Source organism: Physeter macrocephalus, chromosome 10 (assembly GCF_002837175.3).
Source record: "Physeter macrocephalus isolate SW-GA chromosome 10, ASM283717v5, whole genome shotgun sequence".
NCBI classification, from domain to species: domain Eukaryota; kingdom Metazoa; phylum Chordata; class Mammalia; order Artiodactyla; family Physeteridae; genus Physeter; species Physeter macrocephalus.
In genome coordinates, this window is record NC_041223.1 from 80,093,205 (window position 1) to 80,116,220 (window position 23,016).

Here is a 23,016-nt window from a genome sequence, read left to right on the forward strand (position 1 = left end):
TTCCTTCACAGTTCCTCTAGGGCTCATTAAGGTTAATGTGTCAGGGTGTGGGAGAAAGAACAAGGTGAAACCAGCCAGCCCACAGAGGAACCAGACCTAGGGCCATGGTCACTTTGTGGAGCTGCAGGTAAACACTCCACCTGACCACTGGCTCATGTAAGTAATCTATACTGGCTGTTTCCTTGACCACAGAGCTTTTTCGACTTTTCAAGCCCTCATATGGTGTGTTATCATTGATTCTAAATACATGTTGGTTTTGAACTGGGGATTAGTTAATCACTGTGAATTTTCTTTTATACCATAGAAATCAGGAGTGTGTCATTGAGTCATCCAGCACCATCATGATATTATCTATATAAGTTCAATGATGTCTTGATGTATGGTCATCCGACATATAGTTTCTTTGTAAAAGCAGGACCAGTAACACTTATCTTTTATCTTGCTTTTATCCAAAGTCTCCAGTCTTTGTCATACATAGAATATAAGGTGCTACCTCTTCTCATTTATGGGAAAAATAAGAACATCTTCTCATTCGTGGCTTAGTAACTAATAGAGGAGTGGACTGGAGATAGAGCTGCTTCTGGAGGCTTGCATTCAGGAAGATAAGCCAGACAAATCAGTAACTAGAAACAGAGCAATGCAAAGACAGAAAGTGTTCATTCATCCAGTGATTCACTCAGTCAATCACACATTCATTCAGCAACTGAGAGTTTTTATTTCTTAACACAGGTCAGGCTTGATTCTACATTTATAATGATGAACAGCAACAAAGTTATAGCAAACTGAAGCTTCGTCTTTGGTCCTTTCATCTGAAAGTGTGCATGGCAGTGTGGAGTGGGAGTAGATAGACAATTAAACGAGCTGTGATAGTACAGTGGTGCTTATCCAAGAGGATGGGGCCCAAGAACATAGGAAGGCACATGGCAGACTTTGGAGATCCAGCAAGATTTCCTAGAGTGTTCAACTTATTCATTCCTACTAACCACAAGATCATAGCTTCTTACTGTAGCCTCTGTCGTATTGCAGGGCAATGCTACCCCCTCATTCTCCTTACTCTGTGCTTTGTTCTTAAGATACTGTATCGGTTATATTTGTAAAAATAACTCTTTTTTTTTTTTTTTTGCCACCACCAACTTTCTTGCTTTCCCAACTGTGCTCATACTCTAGTTTCAAACTACAGTTCTAAGTCCAGCTGCATTGCATTCTCAGTAATTACTCCTTTTCCTTGATGTTTATTTGATTCTAAAAATCTCTTAATGTCATTATCTTCTATAAAGTTATGATATTAAAGAGCCAGTTGTATTGTGACTGATTAAAAATATAGTTAATTTTTTAATGGATTTCAGAGTCACACTTGTGTTAAGTGCTGCATTTTAAGCAAATCTAAAAGATATCGCCAGGCTTGAGTAATTCACATTAAAAATAAGTCAGGTTAACAATGTTCACTGCAGCACTATTTACAATAGCCAGGACACGGAAGCAACCTAAGTGTCCATCAACAGATGAATGGATAAAGAAGTTGTGGCACATATATACAATGGAATATTACTCAGCCATGAAAAGAAACAAAATTGAGTTATTTGTAGTGAGGTGGATGGTCCTAGAGTCTGTCATACAGAGTGAAGTAGGTCAGAAAGAGAAAAACAAATACAGTATGCTAACACATATATATATATGGAATCTTAGAAAAAAAAAACATGTTCTGAAGAACCTAGGGAAAGGACAGGAATAAAGATGCAATGTAGAGAATGGACTTGAGAACATGGGGAGGGGGAAGGGTAAGCTGGAATGAAGTGAGAGAGTGGCATGGACATATATACACTACCAAATGTGAAATAGATAGCTAGTGGCAAGCAGCTGCATAGCACAGGGAGATCAGCTCGGTGCTTTGTGACCACCTAGAGGGGTGGGATAGGGATGGTGGGAGGAAGATGCTAGAGGGAAGAGATACAGGGATGTATGTATATGTATAGCTGATTCACTTTGTTATAAAACAGAAACTAACACACCATTGTAAAGCAATTATACTCAAATAAAGGTGTTAAAAAATAAATAAATAAAAATAAAATGATTTGTCAGAAAAAAATAAGTCAGATTACAAACAGTGAAGTATCATAATCTCTGGTTTTTGAATAATTTGAACACTGATACATTTTGAGTTCCTGCAACATCCTATTTAAACTAATAGTCAAAGGGAGCTTACATTGTAACCACATCCCCGGAATAGCTCTTCTTCACCTTTCCCTGACACTTTTGGAAATTCTCTGCTTGACCTGGTTCTACCTTTATTTGCTGAAGCAAGTAGGAACTTTTTTTCCTCAAAAGAAAGAACACTCCCACGTTCTAGGTTCAAGATATGTACTTAGAGATCCCAGGAGGATCGCATTCCTAGCTGTTCTAATTCAATACAATAGCCCAAGCCAACTGGTCATCCCAGTGGAAGAACTCGGGGAACTGGTCCTGCTGATGGGGGAATAGTCGGGGGATGTGGCTGGCACAAACGTTACTCTCTCTTTGCTACAGAGCCCCCAGCCTCAAATACATTGGTGAGGTGTTCATCCCAACTTATGAATTAAATTTGAAACTGAAGTGTACATTCTGGTGTCAGTATCACACTAGGAAAAATATGAAGCCACGAATCTTGACTTCCATCTGCTAGAAAGGCAGGGAGGAACAAGGTGAGAATTTTGTTTAGTGACAAGTTTTAGATGTCTAGGATCTGCTCCAGTTTAATAATTTTAGATGATATTGGTCATTTCCAATTCAAACAGATCCACTAATAACATTCAGTGTGAAGGAAAGCAAATGAGACTTGGAATAAATCAAAAGCCATGACTTTGGGTCCTTGCTCTGCCCCTACTGTGTGACTTTGGGAAAGCCACATACCTCACTTCACAAATATTGTTTATTGCTAAGTGAGGGGGCATTTAGTGGAGACGAGGAAGATATGGTTCAGAGTATATTAAATGGAGTGTAAATATTTGGATTTACTTCCGAGCTTGGCAGAGTAGTAAAATTTATTCCAATTGGTTCACAGACTGCATTTACTCTAGCACAATATATAATATTTTATCAATTAAGAACATGATAATACATGTCTGTCTTTTATACATTGATACCAAATATAATATTTAGGTTTAACTTTGGCTCTGAGTTATGGGAAAAACAAGAGTGATGTAAAAGATATAAAAGTTTATTCCATACTTAATATAAATATAGGCAGCTCTCTGTCATTAGGGACCCAGTTCCTTTGGACTTTTTTCTGCCATACTAAATTTGCAACTTCCACTCAGTGTCCAAGATGGCTGCTCAAGCTCCAGCCATCATGTAAACCTTCCATCTTACAACAAAAAGGAAAAGGGAAAGAAAAGGATACTTTCCAAAATCCCCATACTATTTTTGTTTAACTTCCATTGGCAAGAATCTAATCATATGACCTTAAAAGAAAGGATGGAAAAATTCAGTTTTTATTCTGGAGCCTTATGTGCCCAGGTATTATCTTTTAACATTCTGTTACGAGGTCAAGGAGTGAACAAATATCGAAGGAAGCTAGTCATCTCTACAACAATAATAATGGATAACTCCTCACACTTAATCACCACCAAGCAACAGCACGTATATTCAAGCCAAAATCTCCTTTGAATTTATTAATAACAGAGCTACTTTCTTAATTTTTTCATAGGACAACTATTTACTGGATAAAATCTATGGGCGAGGTATTCCACTGAACATAAAAAAAGAAAACAAATTCCTGATCCTTAAAAACTATAATCTTTGAAATAAGCATAAAAATAGGAGTTTCCAACAGATACTGTGATAATACAAGAGAAAATGATTTTGAATTCATGGAAGAAAAAAAAGGTGTTGTGTTATTCTGAGATACAATCATTGTTTGCTATAGTCATACATTAAATGGGATCCTAGAAACCTGAAAGGATGTGTATTCCTCTCAAAGTGCTTCAAGTACTACAAGAGAGTGTTTCATGCATTGAGAGCCTGTAATTGAGAACTGAATATGAATCATAATCTGATTTCTCTTAGAAACATACACTTGGCATGTACATATTGAATTGAATAACATAAATAAGTAGATACTTAGAAAAAGACAGATATGATTTATATAATATTAACTTGATCTGAACTGATTCAGTTATTTATATAGTATTTGGTTCATTGGAATCGAGTTGATTCTGTAGCAAAGCTCTCTTCCTTGTGGAATCCTGGCATTAGGACATTGTGGTCAAAGTAGGAGGACAGGTTGCTGGATGTAAATGAATTCTCTTTCTTCTTTCTTTTCTGTTCCAACACTAACTTTGACTATGCCGCACCTCTCCTCAGAAGGCAAAAATGTATGGAGAAGAAGAGAAGGAGGCAAGGCTGGAGGTGGGGCGAGAGGAACGGGTTTCACCCTCCTAAAATGAGGGGAATGAAATTATAGCTCTCTAGAGATGACTGGGAACACCTTTCAACTCCTCCTCCACTCCTCACCCTTTCCCCCTCAACCTTGAGCCCAGATCTCTCTCGCTTGTACTCTTGCTTGTGAATAAAAAAGGAGGGAGTTTCTCAGCTCATCCACATTACTTTAAACTGTATAATTAAAAGTCATGATATAAGAATAAAAGATTACACTTAAAATATTTAGTGAGATCTATTTTTGACTTAATTGCTTTTTGGATTTTGCTTCTCTTTTCCTGTTGACACATTTTTGCTGTTTTGGTTTTAAATAAAAATTTAAAATATGATAAAAGGAAATGGTATAAGGCATGCCATGTCACAATGAAACCAAAGGAGCTTAATAATAAAGTTTTGGCCAACCCAGAAACATTGTGATCCAGCCGTCACCATTTCTAAACAAAGTATGAGGTTATTATGTAGTATACTGCTAATGTTTTAATGTTCTGAAAATAACGTAAAATAGTGTTTTTACTTCCTTCCTCTTTTCAATCAACTTTTTGCTAGTGTCATTTAATCTCCAGATTTAAAAGTGAATTGTCCTCATAAAATTTAGCTAATATTCTGTACTGGAAAAAGAAATTAAGTAATGTTAAGAATGTGTTTTATACACACACCAAAAACCCAGCAACTTAAATTCTGAATTTTAAGTGTCCTTATCCTCTTGACCTTATTCCTTTCAGTAATCTGTACTAAACACATGCATATGTCATAACTGCTTGCAGATGTGTTTTATACTTAAATAATTTATAGTTTTATGTTCTTGTGTAAAATGTTTATATTGTAACTTGCCTAATCCAGGATTTTCCATACACTGGATACTCAAGAAATATTTTGACCCTGAATTCCTTGACGGCAAAACCTATTAAGACATGATAAAGAGATTATCTAGGGTTTGTCTGGGCTGAACTATTCTTTCCCAATAAATGAATGTCTTCCAAAAAGGTATTTATAGTCATTACTTATAAAAGTAATGATACTGGAAATAGTTTGTTTTGTGATCTATTATTTTTGTCCAATCTGGACCACAGCACTCTGACCGTAGTTGTCTGTCCCACATGCTGAGAAGCTGAGAACCTAGCCTGGCAGGGTTCCAAACTTTCAAAAGTCATTGTTTATTAGAAGATAAGAAGCAGCTTGAGACACATCTTCAATCTTGCTTCAGAATAAGGGGTTTGAGACAATGTGATTTCAGTATATCCCAACCAATGTGCTGAAATTTTGATTTGTTCCCGGCAATAGTTTGAATTGTTTCCAGGGAGCTGGTTTCCGTCTTCTGAGAGCACAGCAGCAAGGGGAGTGTAACAAGAAGTCAAAGCGGGGAGAAAATGGAACCATGTGTATACTGGATGGTCCATTGCAAATGGAACCCAGGAAAACACCCAAACAGAAAAACAGCAGAACCAGTATTTCTCAACTTTTGCAGGGGACTGGAATCCTTGGCTTCAGAGTTGGATGGGGGCCTATGCTCTAGGTCTTCGGTTTTCCAGTGGTGATGAGCTGATACACGCATGGTCACTCAGCTGGATAGAGGCTTCAAAGCTGCCTAGCAATTCCATGTCATCTGGCCCTCCAATTCTCAACAAAGAGAATTCCCAGTCCCTCCATATGTACTCAAACCTCTGATCTCCCTCCTACTTCTATAACTTTAGCAACTGTCTCAATCCTACTCCAGAAAGAATCTGCCAGCCATCACAGAGAAGAATGATCTTACTTTCCCACCACAAATATGCCATCTCATCTACATTTCACCCCGTCGTTCTTCTCTCCTACCTGTTTTAAATTAGGACCTTCTCAAAGGTTCATTCTTCTCATGTGCTTTAGATTTCATTTCTGTCAGAATTTTCCTGAACTTGATGCAGTTTTTTCTCATTCCTGATTCAGTTTCTCTCTCTATTTGATTATTCACTTAACATTTAAACATACTTTAGTATTTCTCATTGTGAAAATAAATCTCATACCCATATCCCCTTCTAATAATTATAAAAATACTGATAATGACACCACATATTTATTTAGCACTTAGTATATACCAGACATATTCAAAGACCTTTCCTTTTTTTTTTAACATCTTTGTTAGAGTATAATTGCTTTATAATAGTGTGTTAGTTTCTGCTTTATAACAAAGTGAATCAGTTATACATATACATATGTTCCCATATCTCTTCCCTCTTGCATCTCCCTCCCTCCCACCCACCCTATCCCACCCCTCTAGGTGGTCACAAAGCACCGAGCTGATCTCCCTTTGCTATGTGGCTGCTTCCCACTAGCTATCTATTTTACATTTGGTAGTGTATATATGTCCATGCCACTCTCTCACTTCGTCACAGCTTACCCTTCCCCCTCCCTTTGTCCTCAATTCCATTCTCTGTGTCTGCTTCTTTATTCCTGTCTTACCCCTAGGTTCTTCATAAACTTTTTTTTTTAAGATCCCATATATATGTGTTAGCATACGGTATTTGTTTTTCTCTTTCTAACTTACTTCACTCTGTGTGACAGACTCTAGGTCCATCCACCTCACTACAAATAACTCAATTTCGTTTCTTTTTATGGCTGAGTAATATTTCACTGTATATATGTGCCACATCTTCTTTATCCTTTCATCTGTTGATGGACACTTAGGTTGCTTCCATGTCCTGGCTATTGTAAATAGAGCTGCAGTGAACATTGTGGTACATTACTCTTTTTGAATTATCAAAGACCTTTCCTTGATTAACTTGTTGACGCGAGTGGCAGGGACATCTTGCAATGCTTACTCTGGAGCCTGCTAAAGGAGCTGGAGATGGGGCCGGCAGAAGGGTGGTCTCTACACCGAAACCTCACTCTGTCACTAAGAGTTCAGGAAAGAGCGTGTGACGGCCCCATCTAAGGTTGTGGAAATGGAAAGGTCAGTGGAGTCAATATATCGTTATTAAATATACTCAAATAGGAATGGGTAATTGATTGGTTGTGGGGGAATTACAAGGCTGACATCTAGATTTCATTCATTCATGAGAATGAGGGTGTTCTTTCAATAATAGCAAACAGTAAAAGAGGAGCTAGCTAAAGAGGAAGGGTAAAGAGTTTATTTTTAGACATATTGGACTGGAAATATCTGGGGTTGGATGGCTCAGATATAAGGAAATAGAGATTTGAAAGGTAAGCACAAATGGAACCACCCAATCTCAGGGCTGAAACTGGTTCTTTGGAGAAGTTCTTTGAGATTTCTACAAGTCGTCATGGCCAGAGTCCCATAACTGGCCGAGTGAATTGCATAATTTAACTGAGGGGGTCTTTCAGCATCAGTCATTTTCCCTTAAGTATCTGGAGGAGTCTGCCTTTCTCCTTGCACCACCAAGGACAGCATTACTCTGTTTTGGCTTGTTTTTTTCCACACCTTTCATTGTTAGCTACTTGATTATCTTTTCATAGGGGGTTCTATAAAGAAGTATATCAGTTCTATTGGCATTATAAATTAAAATATGAATGCATAGCAGAGGGGTCCATTTTTGTTATTCTTTCTAGGAACTGACTATGACTAGATAAGTTACAATAATGGGTTGAGAATTTGCATGGATAGTCATTATTGCTAATCCTTTTTAGAAACCACCAAGAGCTAAGCATTTTACATCAATTATATGTAATTTTAAGGTGACCCTATGTAGTGGACATTTTCACTTCCATCTGACAAATGAAAGATTGAAGCTGTGAGAAATTGAAAAATGTATACAAGGTCACACGTCTGGAGTTATTGACTGTCTATGTTGGATGCACATTGGAATCATAAGTGGAGCCTTGACAATTCTAAAATGGCCAGGCTACACCCCAGACTGATTGCATTAAAGTCTTAGGGGATCGCACTAATAGGTGCGTATTTTTTAGAGCTCCCTAGGTTATAATCCTGTCCAGCCAAAGTTGAGAAATACTAGCCTGCCTCTAAAACCTAGGACATTTTCACACCATGTGGTCTCTAAATCAAAAGTTGTTTTCACTCCACATTGAAATAGTCTTGTGATACCAAGTAGACAGTTGATTAAACTTGACAAACAGTAAATAAATAAATGTCTTCTTGATATTAAAATGTCTTCTTCTTGTTATCTTCCTCTGCCTTCCAAGTCATCAAAGAAATATTTTCAAAACCTAGAAACCCTAGCAACAAGGCTACAGAGTTTTATTTTATTTGCTCTGCTGTTACAAGTTGAAGGCAACTTTATACACAAGTTACTATTATCCCTTTTGAGTGACTGTATGTGGTGCTTGCTTAAACCAGAGGATATACACTCACTGATGAATGATTTCCTCTACAAATACAGATCACAATGTAAGTCAGTTTTTAGAAGTGTCTTAGAGCTTATAACACATTTCGAAGATTCCAAGTTATTAGTGAAGCTTTAGATGAACTCTTGGCCTTATTTAGCAAGTGGCTTAATTTAATTTCATTTTGAAAAATAGTTATTTCCTAAGTCTGGAGATAACAGTATATAATGAAGCATCTGCTGTGTGTGATGTACAAATGTTTGGATTCCCAAAGGACATATTTCAAAGAACCAGATTTCCCCATTATATGTGACAAACTTTCCAAGGTCTGCAAATTAGGAGCATGTTTTTGCAAGATACATATTTTTGACATCTGTGGAACAGATTTTTATCTCCATTGACATCTATCTAGCATTTATTTTCTTTTTAATAGTGCTGCTTTATTTTAATATGAAATTATAAATATCTAGCAAATAAGAGTTATTATTGTTTGCGGTATTCATATTTAACAACCATTGATATTGTTCCTTTACTCATAACTATTTTATATCGTACATGACTATTTAGCAATGTCTTCTATTGTTCAATTTTCTTCAAAAATGGTGAATCAGAGAGATAATAATATAATAACATTTCCTCATCTTAGTTTTGTGCCACTGCTTTTAAGCGAGTATTAGAACTTTAATGGTGAGCCAAGAGTTTTCAAGAGAGAACTAAAGTCCATTACATCTCTTCTCTTGATATTTTCCTTTACATCCAAGGGGAACAATGCACAAGCTAAGTATCTGGGTCTATGAGAGATGTTTGTCAGTTTTCTGCAAATGACATTGCTGTTGATGTAGCATGTCACAGCAGCTATGGAATGAGGGAGGCTGAAGAAGTGACATTAACAGAAAGATTCTGATTGAATCCTTAATACCATAAAGTTTTTATTTAATTTTGTGAAATGATGATGCTTAAAGCCACAACACTTAATGGTCTTAATGATTCATTCCATTCGGCATTTGCATATGTGTTGGTGGAATCTATATAACCAGAACTATACATTTTTAAAAACAGCTTTATTAAGGTATAATTGATATACAAAGAACTGCACATACTTAATGTGTGCAGTTAGATGAGTTTAAACATACACAAACACTCACTACACCATCACCACAATCAAGGTAGTAGATACATCCCAAACTTTCCAAAGTTGCCTTGTGTCCCTTTCTTCTTGTTGTTGTTGTTTTTGTTTTTAATAGAACACTTAACATGAAACCTACTGTCTCAACGATTTTTTTTCTTTTTTTAATTAAAGATAGTTGATTTACAATATTATACTACTTTCAGGTGTACAACATAGTGATTCAATATTTTTGTAGATTATACTCCATTTTAAAAATTATTGACTATATTCCCAGTGCTGTATAAATATATCCTTGTAGCTTACCTATTTTATACATAATAGTTTGTACCTCTTAACCTCCTACCCCTATCTTGCCCCTCCCCCATCTCTCTCCCCAATGGCAATCACTAAATGGTTCTCTATATCTGTGAGTCTGTTTCTGTTTTGTTTTATTCATTCATTTATTTTATTTTTTAGATTCCACGTATAAGTGATAACATGCAGTATTTGTCTTTGTCTGATTTATTTCACTAGGCCTAATACCCTTCAGGTTCATCCATGTTATAGCAAATGGCAAATTTCATTCTTTTTTATGGCTGAGTAGATTTATCTGTTCATCTGCTGATTGACACTTAGGTTGCTTCCATATCTTGGCTATTGTAGATAATGCTGCTATGAACATTGGGGTGCATGTATCTTTTAGAACTAGTGTTTTCATTTTCTTTGGATATATACCCAGGAGTGGAATTGCTGGATCATATGGCAACTCTATTTTTAGTTTTTTAAGAAAACTTCATACTGTTTTCCATAGTGGCTGCACCAATTTACATTCCCACCAACAGTGCACAAGGATTCCCTTTTCTCCACACCCTCACCAACATTTGTTATTGTTGTAAAGCTGTACTTTTAAATGGTGCATTTTTCTGTTTTATTTGGTGATGATTTGGACAATAAGGACAGATCACTTAATATCCTTTTTGTTTGTTTATAATAACATCTATTTATTTAAAAGCTATACACTTTTATTTCAAAAAGAATTTTTGGTGGCTTGAAAAGATATAGTATAACCACATAAATATGAGTATTAGCAAAATCGGGTCCTTCACGGCACAGGCAGCATATTGTAGTGAAAGGAGCACATGCTTCTTCATTTGCTACCTGTGCAACTTCAGACACGACTTCACTGAGTTTCATTTCCTCATTTATAAATATTGACCGTGTAACATTGCTGTGAAATTGGTGTTTAAGACAGAGGATGTGCTTGACAACTTAGTTTTCTCATCATCTTTTAAAATGTAGTAAAACATCTTTAAATAAGTTTGTTTTGCCAAATGAAAATAATTCATGTATTTGATTAAGGTTTTAATTATGATCTTATTATTAACATCTATCATTTATTGTGCATTTACTCTATGTGAAGTTATGTACTACTTTTGTGTAAAGCTCTTTTTATCCATTATCTTATTTCACGCTCACAACAATTCATTTTTAGTCTGTAAGAACTACCGTTTTCTGAATATTACAAATAGGAAATTATTAGTGTAGCCTTTAAAGGACTGTCTTTGAAAATCACAACGGTGGTGAGCCATAATTTCTTCCCATAGCAACATTCATATGTAAAGAGTTATGGATGCATCCCAAAATTATGCTGTATGTGTCTGGTATTGAATACATGTTTTATTCTATGTGAATAGCAAGGTATACACATTTAAAATTCATTTATTATGGACAAATCAGTATGTGAATACAGGAAAGTATTAAAGTAATTCAAATACGAATTCTGTCATATTAAGGAATTATTTCAGTTTGTCTAAGATTGTTAAAATGTCACGATAACTGCAATGATTCTTGATTTCTCCATAAATGCTGAAATTAAAGTATATGGATATTGATACTGTTTGATAGTTTATAAATATTTTCCTGGAGTGCTTCATCTTAATATTCTGTTTTTCATATTTTTAACAAAATCAGGTTTCTCTGCATGGAGGCTTTATTATATCATGTGTCTCTCATCAAAAGCATTTTCTCTTTTGCTTTTTTGAAATATTTACAAAATAGTTATCTAAGATTGCTTATTTTTAAATGTTAACACCCTTCTCTCTGATTTATTTGAATGTTGGAAATAAGGTAAAATCTGTGTTTTGTTCCTAGAATTCTTGAAAATCTGCCAAATGAAAAGAGTAAATAATTATATTTCACACTTTGAAAAATTCTTCACTGTAATAATGTAAAATATTTTTCAAGTTGGAATTAAAGAATCATTAAGATTTGAAATAAACTAGTAAAATAGACATCTTTGATAAACCTAATAAGAAGTAAGAAATTTAGATAATCAAACTTAGAAATGAACAAATGGTATTTCTTAAAACTTATGAGAACATTATAGTGTATAACCAGATACTAAGACATTGGAAAATATAAATGAAAAGGATAATTTCCTGGGAAAACATAAATTTCCAAAATTAATTAATTAAAAATTAAATTAATTCAAGAAGAAGTGAATATCCTGATGAGGTCTTTAATTAGAGAGTATTCATGGTATTGTAGAATTTTAGAGCTAGGGAAGCCTTTAAAGATCATATAGTAACGATCTCATTATGCGTGAGAATGTTGAGGTCCAAAATTTGTGTGGCAAACTAAAAAAATTCCATTCATGAGCTCTGGAAATTAGGAAGTCATGGGTTATTCTTGTGGGAGGGCAATTCAGGGGAGATCCTGTATGGCAAGAAGAGAATATGTGAGCTGGTAGTAAAGAAGTTGATGAACAGCTTAACCTTTCAAGAATTTTGACAATTGGAAAGAGAGAAAGCAACCCGATGAGAACCAGTCCATAAAAAGTCAATGAAAAGGAGGTTGATTGGTTGGTTTGTTGGTTGAAGATAGATATTTTAACAGATTTGTAGGCTAGGAGATTATGTATATAAGCATATAGGAGCTAACTAAATGAGGAGTGTATAAAGCTGACCAAATGTAGGGTCCAGAGTAGTTACTATGTATCAAGCTCTTTACATAGATCATGCCATTTAACCTTTACAACAGTCCTACAAAGTAGGTGCTGTCAGCATCCTCATTTTTACAGCAGATGAAGCAGTGTGTGAACCTGCCTCTTAGCTCTATTACACCAGCTCCTGGAAGGGTGAGGGTCTGCTCTGGAAAGGAGGCAGAGGTAGATGAAGCTAAGGGTCCCAGGGAATATGAGATTAACAATACTGTTGATGGTCCGTACCTCATCAGTAATGTTGAAGGCAAGCCCATCTGATATAAGAGTAAGGGGGGAAGTTGGGGCCTGAAAAAGATGAAAAGGATTGTGAGGCTTAGGCTATTAATGAGCAAGAAAACATTGTCAAAATGCAGTATAGTTAGGTAGTTAAGGAAGTGCACAATCTCTGGCGTCAGAGACAATGTCTTAACCGCTCCTCCTCATTCAGTAACCATGAAACATGGGCCAAGTTACTTAGTGCCTCCAAACCCTCATGTACCAAATGGGGATGGTGATCATCTGACTACATGTTATTCTCTTTTATGCATTAGGAAAACCTCTATCCTGCTTTATTCTTCTACTGAGACTTCCTGGAGGATTCTTTGTATTTGGTTTGCTCCATGACTTAGAGTTGGCCTGTCAAACTTAAAAAAAAAAAGAATTGATGGGAATTGCATTGAATATATTTATCAATTTGGAGAAGATTGACATTTACATGACACTGAGCCTCCCAATTCATGTACATAATATATTTTCCATCTATTCATGTCTTGTTTTGCGTACTTTAATTAAATGTTAGAATTTTCTACATGAAGCTCCTGCACATTTTTGTTAAATGTATTTGAGGTGTTTTATACTTTTGGTTGTTATTGTGAATAGGACCTTTTCTTTCATCTGATAATCTTTCCCTAGTGAGTTTGTTTTATAGGTGCAATGTCTTTTCTCAGTTTCTGAAGGACTTAATCTGTTTTAGAAGTTTTAATTTTTCTGTTACCTCTATTATCTCTCCTCCCGCCTCACTTCTTTTTTTCTTCGCTTGGCTTTTCTTCATTCTTCCACGTTGGAAGATTTTTTCAATTATCCAATTATCTTTGGCTGTGTAATCATATATAAAAGCAAGGCCCTAAAAAGTGACTTGAAGCTCTCTACTAGGGTAGATGGACTTATTGAAAGGTAATCTATATGTTAATCAAGGATGAGCCAGTGTATGAAGATTTTTCCCCTTTGGGGGAGAATTTTAACCTCTGACCTGCTGGCATTTGGGGAGTAGAAGTGAGGGGGAAAGAGAGGGAGGGCCCTATGATTTAATACATACATTTGTGTCTGCCTTGTACACTTACCCACTGAGACTGTTGTCTGAGTTCAGAACCCAACCCACTGAATTTTCCAAAGACTAAGCCTCCCTGTGACAGTGCTAGGCTGCACTGAGCTGGGAAGAAATAGTTTCAGCTACTCTGTATGTAGAGTTTTCAACCAACCTGGCTCTTTTTCAGTTCCATGCAAACCTGGGTCTTCATTCCATTTCTGGCCCCTACTGTTTCCACGTGTTAAACCCTCTGAAGGTCTGCAGAGTGAATTGGCTCCATTACAGTTAGTATTTCTTCCACCACCCCCTCACCCTACAAGAACTTAGGCTGTAACTTTCTCTGCCACTCTAAGTCAGTTACACCTCCTTCCCTCAGCATCTTCTGAATTTGTCAATGCCTTGAGTTCATTCACTCTTGTCTACTGCCTGTTCTCTTTTTTTCCTGTTGCTTAAAAATTTGGCCATTTTAACATGGTTTGGGAGGGAGAAGAGAGACAAATCTGTCATGATTAATTAAAAATTTTGTATTACGTCTTCCAGTGGATATTGCTGGTATATAAGGAAGTCAGTTTTGTATATTGATATCAGTGTACAGGAAATATAATATTTGTATGTTGATCTTATTTCCAGCCACCTTGTTGATTCTTCTTATTATTTCCAATTGTTTAAAAAATTGATCCTTTTGGGTTTTCTAGTAAGGAGATATATTTCTGCAATGATGAAAATATTGTCTCTTCCTTTCCTATTACTTTTTGTTGTAATGTTTTGGTGAGGACCTCCTATACAATTTAGAATAGTAGAGGTGATGGTGGGCATGCTTTTATTCGTGATGGGAATGCTTCTAATATTTCACTATTAGATATGATTTTCAATCATAAGTTTTGGAGAGATAACCTTTATTAAGTAAGAATGTTCTCCTCTATTCGTAATATGTAATGAAGATATCTTAAATGATCATTGGATTTTGAATTTTATCAAATTCACATTTATTGATATGGTCACATGGTTTCTTTAATCTGCTAATATAATAAATTATATTGAGGTCACTTTAAATGTTGAAATCATCCTGCATTAGTGGGCACACTTATTTGACAGTGATTTATTATCTTTTTTTCTGTATTTCTGGATTTGATCTTTAATTTAATACTTTCACATTTATGTAGATAAGTGAAGGTGGCTCATAGTATTCTTGTTCATTTTGATGTCAGTGTTATTCTAGCCTTGTAAAATGAATCAGATACTTCTAATCTTTTTCTTTGGCCTGAAAATATTTTATAAAATGGGACTTATAGTACATTAAGTTTGTTAGAATTTGCCGGTAAATTTTTCTGAAACTTCTGTCATTTTTGAAGATTTCTTTTATTACCTTTTACTACCTTTCCATTTTAGCTAAGATTAAATTTTATCTCTCAGGCCAATTTTGATCATTTACGTTTTACTTGAAGAATATCCATCTTATGTAGATTTTCAATTATATATATATATTACCTGCTATTCTTTTATGATACTTTTAATAACATTTTTAATTCCTAATGTTATTTATTTTTCTTTCTCCTCCACCCTTAAAAAAAATCACAATAGCCAAAGGTGTAGCTGCTTTATTAGCCTCTTGAATCAGCTTGGGTTTTATAGATCAATTTGACTGTTTTTAAATTTTTTCATTTGTAATTTCTGCTTTTGTCTTTATAAAATGCCTTCTGATTTCTTTAAGTGGCCCATTTATTTTCATTTTCTCTTGTTTTCTATCTAAGGCTTTAACTATCCTGAGTACTGTAATAGCAAAATTGCACAAGTTTTGATACTGTTTTTCAGTTCTAAATAGTTTATAATTTGGATTTTAATTTCCCTTTAGTTCATTAATTATTTAAAAGTTTTCCCCCCAAGAGGTACAGAATTTTAATTTTGATTTCTAAATTCATTACATTGTAGTTTGTGAAAATGTCCTGTATGTTATCAAATTACTTAAGTTTATTTTATTCTACTTTCTGTCCTAGGACTAGTTAACTGCTATAAATATTCTGTTTGTATTTTAAAGAACTGCACATGTTGTTTCTTATGTATAATATTGTAAAGAAAGAAGATTAATCACTTTTATTGATTGTTATAATATTCCATATTACTATTTTTCTCCACTTTTCTATGACTTTCTGAGAGCTATAGGTTGTCTTTTATTGTAAACTTAGTTTGACAGTTTGTCCTTGTAGTTTTCTCAGGTTTTGTTTCATATACTTTGGAAACTTCTGATGAGTTTCATAGAAATGTGTTGCTTTGGAAACTTCTTTGTGGCCTGCTCCTTTTATCTGTATGAAAAGTCCTTTATCTCTTTTAATGCTCTTTTCAATATTAACGTTGTGACATCTGATTTTTGCTTATTAGCATTTGCTTAATATAGCTCTTTCATCTCTTTATTCTCAGTCCTCCTATGTCATTGTGTTTGAGGTCTCTTATAAACTCATTACTGGATTTTTTTTTTTTTTATCCAGGATAAAAGTTCTTAACTTCTAACTAGTGAATCTAAAGCATTCCCATTTATTGTGATTCCTGTAGTTTGGAATTATTCTTATCCTCATTTAATTTTTCTGTGTATTATATTTTCTATTTGCCCTTTTGCCTACCTTTAATTGGACTGATAGATTTTTCTTAGTTCAATTTTTCTACTATTTTACAAACATATTGTTTCTACCTTTTTTTGGTTACCTTAACATTGTTAACATAAATGTTCAAACATGTTTTTCTAACATCTAGAGTTAATCAGTATCTGAAATATTCCTGCAGACAAAAAGGAGGCTTCAACATACTTTTAAATTCCCCTGCTCCCTTGCAACTTTTATGTCTCACCTTTTAGCCGTCATTGATAGTATTTTGGATTATATATCCAAGTGGCTATATAATGAATATATATATTTTTAATTTTTAATAAGCATTTATTTAGACAACATATTTTAATATTGATTTTCATGAGACTTCTTTTGTCTCATTCCCTTCTTCTGGATTTTTTATTATTATTGGTTTTTATTGTCTAGCAATTCTTTCAGAGAGAATCTTAAGGTAATAAACTTCAAAGTTCCTTTCCATTCTAAAAATGTCTTTATTTCTGCCTTTACTTGAATAATAGTTTTGCTGGGTGTAGAATTCTGCAGTTATTTTCCCTTAGAATGTTGAAGATAGCCTATTGTCTGCTTATATCCTGGGTTGCTCACAAGGAATCTGACGTCAATGTGATTCTTATTCCTTTGGAAGTAATCTTTCTTTTGACTCTGACAGCTTTAAAAATTTTCTCTTTTTTCTTGATGTTCACAGATTTCATCACAATAGATCTTGGGGTGTGTGTGTGTATGTGTGTATGTATGTATCTGTCTTTCAGCTAGAGAATCTTTAATGTTCTGAGAAATTTCCCCATAATATTTGTTTAAGGGTTTCCTCCTCCCCAAATTTTCTCTCTTTTTTTTCTTCCAAAAATACTTTTAAACAGATGTAGGAACCTCTGTATCATCCATGTATCTTAAATCTCCTGATTTCCATGTCTTAATCTCTGCTCCTAATGGGTAGCCTTGGGCTTTGTATTCTTCATTCCTCCCTCGTCGGCTTTCTGTTTTTCAGGCAATTCTCACAGTACCTAGTCTACCACAGTTTACATATCTTTTCTTTCCAGTTATTTTATGCAACATTTTCTGTTGTCCCTATGGATTTGCGATGAAAAGTGTACCTGAAGGTTATAGGTATAAACTGTCCTCAGTTTTGCCAAGTTAAATACCTTTCCAAGTTTTGTAATATTTGTCAACAACACTCGTCATACACAAGCAGGACCAAATTGGGGTCTGACAGGGAAGGTGGAGTGAAGAAGTGGATGATGAGCTTGAGGAACTAGTAGTCTTGTGCTTGCAGTGGCAAGCTGTGAAGACCCAGCTCTGATGGAGTTGAGAGCAGACACACAGGGCTGAGTAAAGACAGGGTGTGAGAGGGTGGAGGTCACCACAGAGGGTCCGGTGGCAGGAAGAATTGAGCAAGTGACAAGACGTGAACGTTGACAGAAAAGGAAAATCAGAGTTTGAGTTTATAAGTGGAAAAGCCCCCAGTACGGAGGGGATCCAAGGATGGGTGATCTCTGTGGGTTCCAGATGTGGGATTTAGGTTCTGTGGAAGAAGAAATCAGAGAATCCTGAGCCCCAGACTTAGAGTGGCCACCTTCTGGAAACTGATGGGACAAATGTGAAAATAACAGACTTTATTTGAAAATTGCTATTTATAAAAGTTATACTTTAAAAGACAGCTTAGCAAATATAACACATCAGTAGAAAAATCAGTGTGTGTTTCATGAAGTGCATATCTGAGTATACTGATCCTTCACATGATAATGAAGCAAAATGTAGCGCCCTCTCTCTCAGCATCATAGGGTTTTGCTGTACCCTTCGTACAAGATTAGTTTCATAACTTTAGACCTCTTTAGTCCACAGATACACCTTTCTTACGTTGAGAAAGCTTAATTCCATACTTGGAGCACTTTCTAGATGTATATGAATTTCATCTGATCATAGTAGAATGCCACCACCTATAGAAATGGGTCTTCCTTCTCTCATTACTATATATTTCCCCACACGTGTTCTGGCCATATTATTGTCCCGAGAGACATGAATTCTCTAAATATAAATGTCAGTAACCCCAAATTATTTGTATTATGTGTATTTCAATTTACATTAGAATTAAAGGGAGTCTCAGAAATCCCAAAGTAACAAGCGTAATATAGCAAGAGCAAATTAAGTCACTGTAGTGAGACCTTGAGCATTTTACTACTTCTTACAAAATTTCAGTGCCTCTAGCACTTATCATTTCAACATTTCAACATTTTGCATTGTTTCATATAACCCTGTACTGATAGTTTATAAATCAATAAACACATACAACTGAGAGGAGACGACCAGTTGGAAGGAAATGACAGGTGAATTAGAAAGTGTAACTAGTCCAGGAACTGAATGGAAAGGTTATCTTTGAAATTCAAATCGGGATCAGGGACCACAGATCAAGAAGGAGCAAAGTAATCAGCCTGCAGATGTTTAAACTTCAACGTGGAAAAAGGTCTGTGTCTCAAGTACAGGAGGAATCACAGTTGGTTAAAGCTCCTACGTTATGGGCTTCCCTGGTGGCGCAGTGGTTGAGAATCCGCCTGCCGATGCAGGGGACACGGGTTCGTGCCCCGGTCCGGGAAGATCCCATATGCCGCGGAGCGGCCAGGCCCGTGAGCCATGGCCGCTGAGCCTGCGCATCCGGAGCCTGTGCTCCACAACGGGAGAGGCCACAACAGTGAGAGGCCCGCATACCGCAAAAAAAAAAAAAAAAAGCTCCTACAACATTATGGCTGAAACAAGAGAAAAGGGATGAGGAAGAAGGTGCTGGAAATCCATGATTTTCTCAGACTGAAAGTTATCAAATTTTATGGATTGCTTTTTTTTTTTTACTTTTTATTTTATATTAGAGTTGATTAACAATGTTGTGATTGTTTCCGGTGTACAGCAAAGTGACTCAGTTATACATATACATGTATCTATTCTTTCTAAAATTCTTTTCCCATTTGGGTTGTTACATAATATTGACCAGAGTTCCCTGTGCTATACAGTAGGTCCTTGTTGGTTATCCATTTTTAATACAGCAATGTGTACATGTCAGTCCCAAACTCCCATCAGTTTTGTAAGAGTAAACTTAAGTACCAAGTAGATTTAAGTACCACATGAAATAAGGAATCCCGTGCTGAAAAATGGTAACAGCATTTTTAGTACTACTTAAAGAAATGATGATTATACTCATAATCAGTTAAGCAGTTGCCATCTGCCTAGCACGGTCCTACTCAGCATCTGTACATTATCCCTCCTCATTAAAACAACCTGGTGAGATAAACATGGTAAAGTTTTTTTTATATATGATTAAAAGAACTGAAAAGCTAAATTAACATCTGGTGAATTTACAAAGAATAAACAAATAATTTGAATAATTTGGGTTAAATTTTTTAAAAGATATTCTTCTATAGTGGAACGGAATGGAGATGGGAGGATGGGGATTGTATTTTTATTTCTTCGTTATGAGTTTTTAGTGATTTTTTTGGTAGCTCTATATGTTTTGCTTTTTTCAATTTTTGGAAACAGCAAGACTGAAACTGACAAAGGAAGAAATTAGTTTGGTTACTGGGACTGGTTTATAAAGACTGGCATTTTAACAAGATTTACACAGAGAAATTATACCAGTAGTGAAGTAAGTAGCGACCTTTACCAAAATGAAGCTGCTCATCTTTGCAGAAGAGTCACAAGTAACTAATGGTGGGACATTTAAGTGATTAAGTTGCACAAAGAAAAAGATCTCTGAAATCATGGCTGTGTACAGCCAGTGACTTGGTTAGCTTTTCAAAATGATTTGATTAGGATACACATTATAGTGTAATAACACAGAGCAATGTATTAAGTACTTTGAAATACGTCTGCTATTTTTTCTAGGCTATTAGCCAGACCTCATTTTGTGCTTTGCCCTTACACCTTGAACATCACACTTGTATAAAAAAGCATAGTAATTTTTTTCTTTTGAAAGGCTGCAGCGATATAATCTTAACATCAAAAGATAATACAACAAAGCATTATTGGTTAAAAAGGAAGGATAAAGAATGTACCAAAAAGAATTATGCAAGATGTCTGTAACTTAAATTAACCCAAAGAAAGGATCATTCCCATAATTATGTTTCAAGAAAAAAATTCAAGTAAAGTAGTAATTTAAATCTCCCTAGAGTTTAAATTTACATTCAGGCTTCACCTCATAAAAAATTGAGCACACAAGTGGAATTAGGACATTTTTTTCTATCATAGATAATGTACAGCATAAAGACTCCAAGGTTTCTAATTTCTGTAAATAATTACTCTGTCACAAAGCAGAGGTAGATATTTGAAGTAAAAGCAATGAGTTGGAGATTAACAACCTTCTGAAGGACACGTGATGCCCGCATATTAAGTGTGAGTCTTTTCTGTTTCCACAGAGCATCTGTACAACCACCACTGCATTTTTGCACTTTTTCTTCCTGGCTTCATTCTGTTGGGTTTTGACTGAGGCGTGGCAATCATATATGGCTGTAACGGGAAAAATTAGGACGCGGCTTATAAGGAAACGCTTTTTGTGCCTTGGATGGGGTAAGCATATTAATAGTCCCTTTCTTGCTCTTGTTAAAATGACCTTAAACACTTCTGTAATGAATGAAGCTGGAGAGTGTGATTATCCCCAGGCTACTTTGTCTAATTTGATATGTGGAAATATAGGAGGCTGGTCATATTTGAACATTGTTTGAACGTTTGGAACTTTAAAAAGGAGTGAATATTAGATGACCACGTAGCTGGTCAGTTGATAATCAATAGTGCCCACGTGGTAGGAAATGAGACCTGAGGTATCTACAGACAGGAAATCAAAGTGTTCTCTACTAATAGGTTCTGGAAACACAAAATGCCTTAAGATGTTCAGGGCTCAAAGCATGATGTTCTAGTCATGCACACTAACCATGTACTGTACTCCCCACAAGAAAGCTCTGAGGAGTCCATTTCAATAGAGCTATTCGCATCACAGGAGAAAGCTGTTCAGACCGTGAATGAAACCTCACGGCTAGTCCGTGGGGTCCTCAAAGGAAACAGAATTGCTGACAGGCTGAGGATGAATTAATTCTTCATTAGGAAAAGTTTCTCTCACATTGACTTATGAAATGGACCTCTGGAAGACCTATACATTTCAAAGGACCAATTCTAATGTTTAACTGGAATTAATAAATTGGTTTAATTTTAGTTAATTAATTAATGAGTTTAATTCACTTAAGAAACCACTTTTAGGGGAAAAAAAGCAGGATTTTGTCTTATTTGCCTTTGAGTTTCAAAAGACCTGCACTAAAAACACTGGGGAATTTTGGACCGAATATATAACAAATGCCTAATGTACCAGAAGACTGGAGAATAGAATGCTAGAGGGACCCTGAAAAATTACGAATAAGTGGGCTTATTACCATACCAGAATAATTCATGCTGGAAAAAATAGGACCAAGAACACGAAGATTATCCATCAGTTTTCAGCTAGGAGATGTCATGTCTGCACAGGGAAATGGGAAAACCATTAAGAAGAGTTTGGAGAATGTAATGTACTTACAGTTTCTTAAAATTTTTGTCTGGATTTCATGTTAAAGACCTTCTAAAGTTGAATCAGGAATTGATTAGGTCCAAGAACTATAGTATGCAGAGACATGAAGACTTTCCTTGAAGTATAAAGAGTAGCAATTTTCAGGTACCTTAACTACCTTATTTAACATCATTACCAAAGATGATATTGAGGAGAAGGGTGCACAGCTGGTCTCCAGGATGACAGCAAATATTAAACTCCTCTGGGTAGCAAAAAAGCTAAACCAATGGTTCTAGACTGGGAGTGGGCAGAATAGTGGCATATGAGTTTCATGATGGCAAAGTGCAGCATAATAATTGAGAAAATTTTTTAATCTAAATTGTATGGAATGAAGACTATTAGCTCTTCAGCTAGGACCCAGAAGAGAATTTTTTTCTAACAAACTCAGTCTGGTCAATCAAAAAGGTCAACTATATGAAAAAGGAAGAGAAGAAGGAGGACAAGAAAGGGGGAGGAAGAGACATTTTATATATATAATTACATGCATACATATATTTACAAATATATGTGTGTACGTATATATATGTGTATATACATATATATATATATACAGAGAGATATATACATATACACATACATATAATATCATATATATGCAGAGAGAGAAAGAGACTGGCATTTGTTTAAAAAAACATGGTGTGTCCCTCAGAGGTGCCATTTACAGTTCCCATGATTTAAACCTCGTGAAGGAATGTGATGTCATGTGAAGATTCCCAGAAGAGAATAAGGAAAAATGATAGGAGGAAAGAA

General features: G+C 35.4%; 1 protein-coding gene across 1 annotated transcript in view; it reads left to right on the forward strand.

Moving 5' to 3' along the window:
* Window positions 1-23,016, forward strand: part of ADGRB3 (adhesion G protein-coupled receptor B3) — a 792,587-nt gene that overhangs the window by 714,384 nt on the left and 55,187 nt on the right. Inside the window, exon 19 of the mRNA XM_024133055.1 lies at window positions 21,092-21,242. Within this exon, the coding sequence (XP_023988823.1) occupies window positions 21,092-21,242 (151 nt within the window). The remainder of the gene's footprint in view (window positions 1-21,091; window positions 21,243-23,016) is intronic.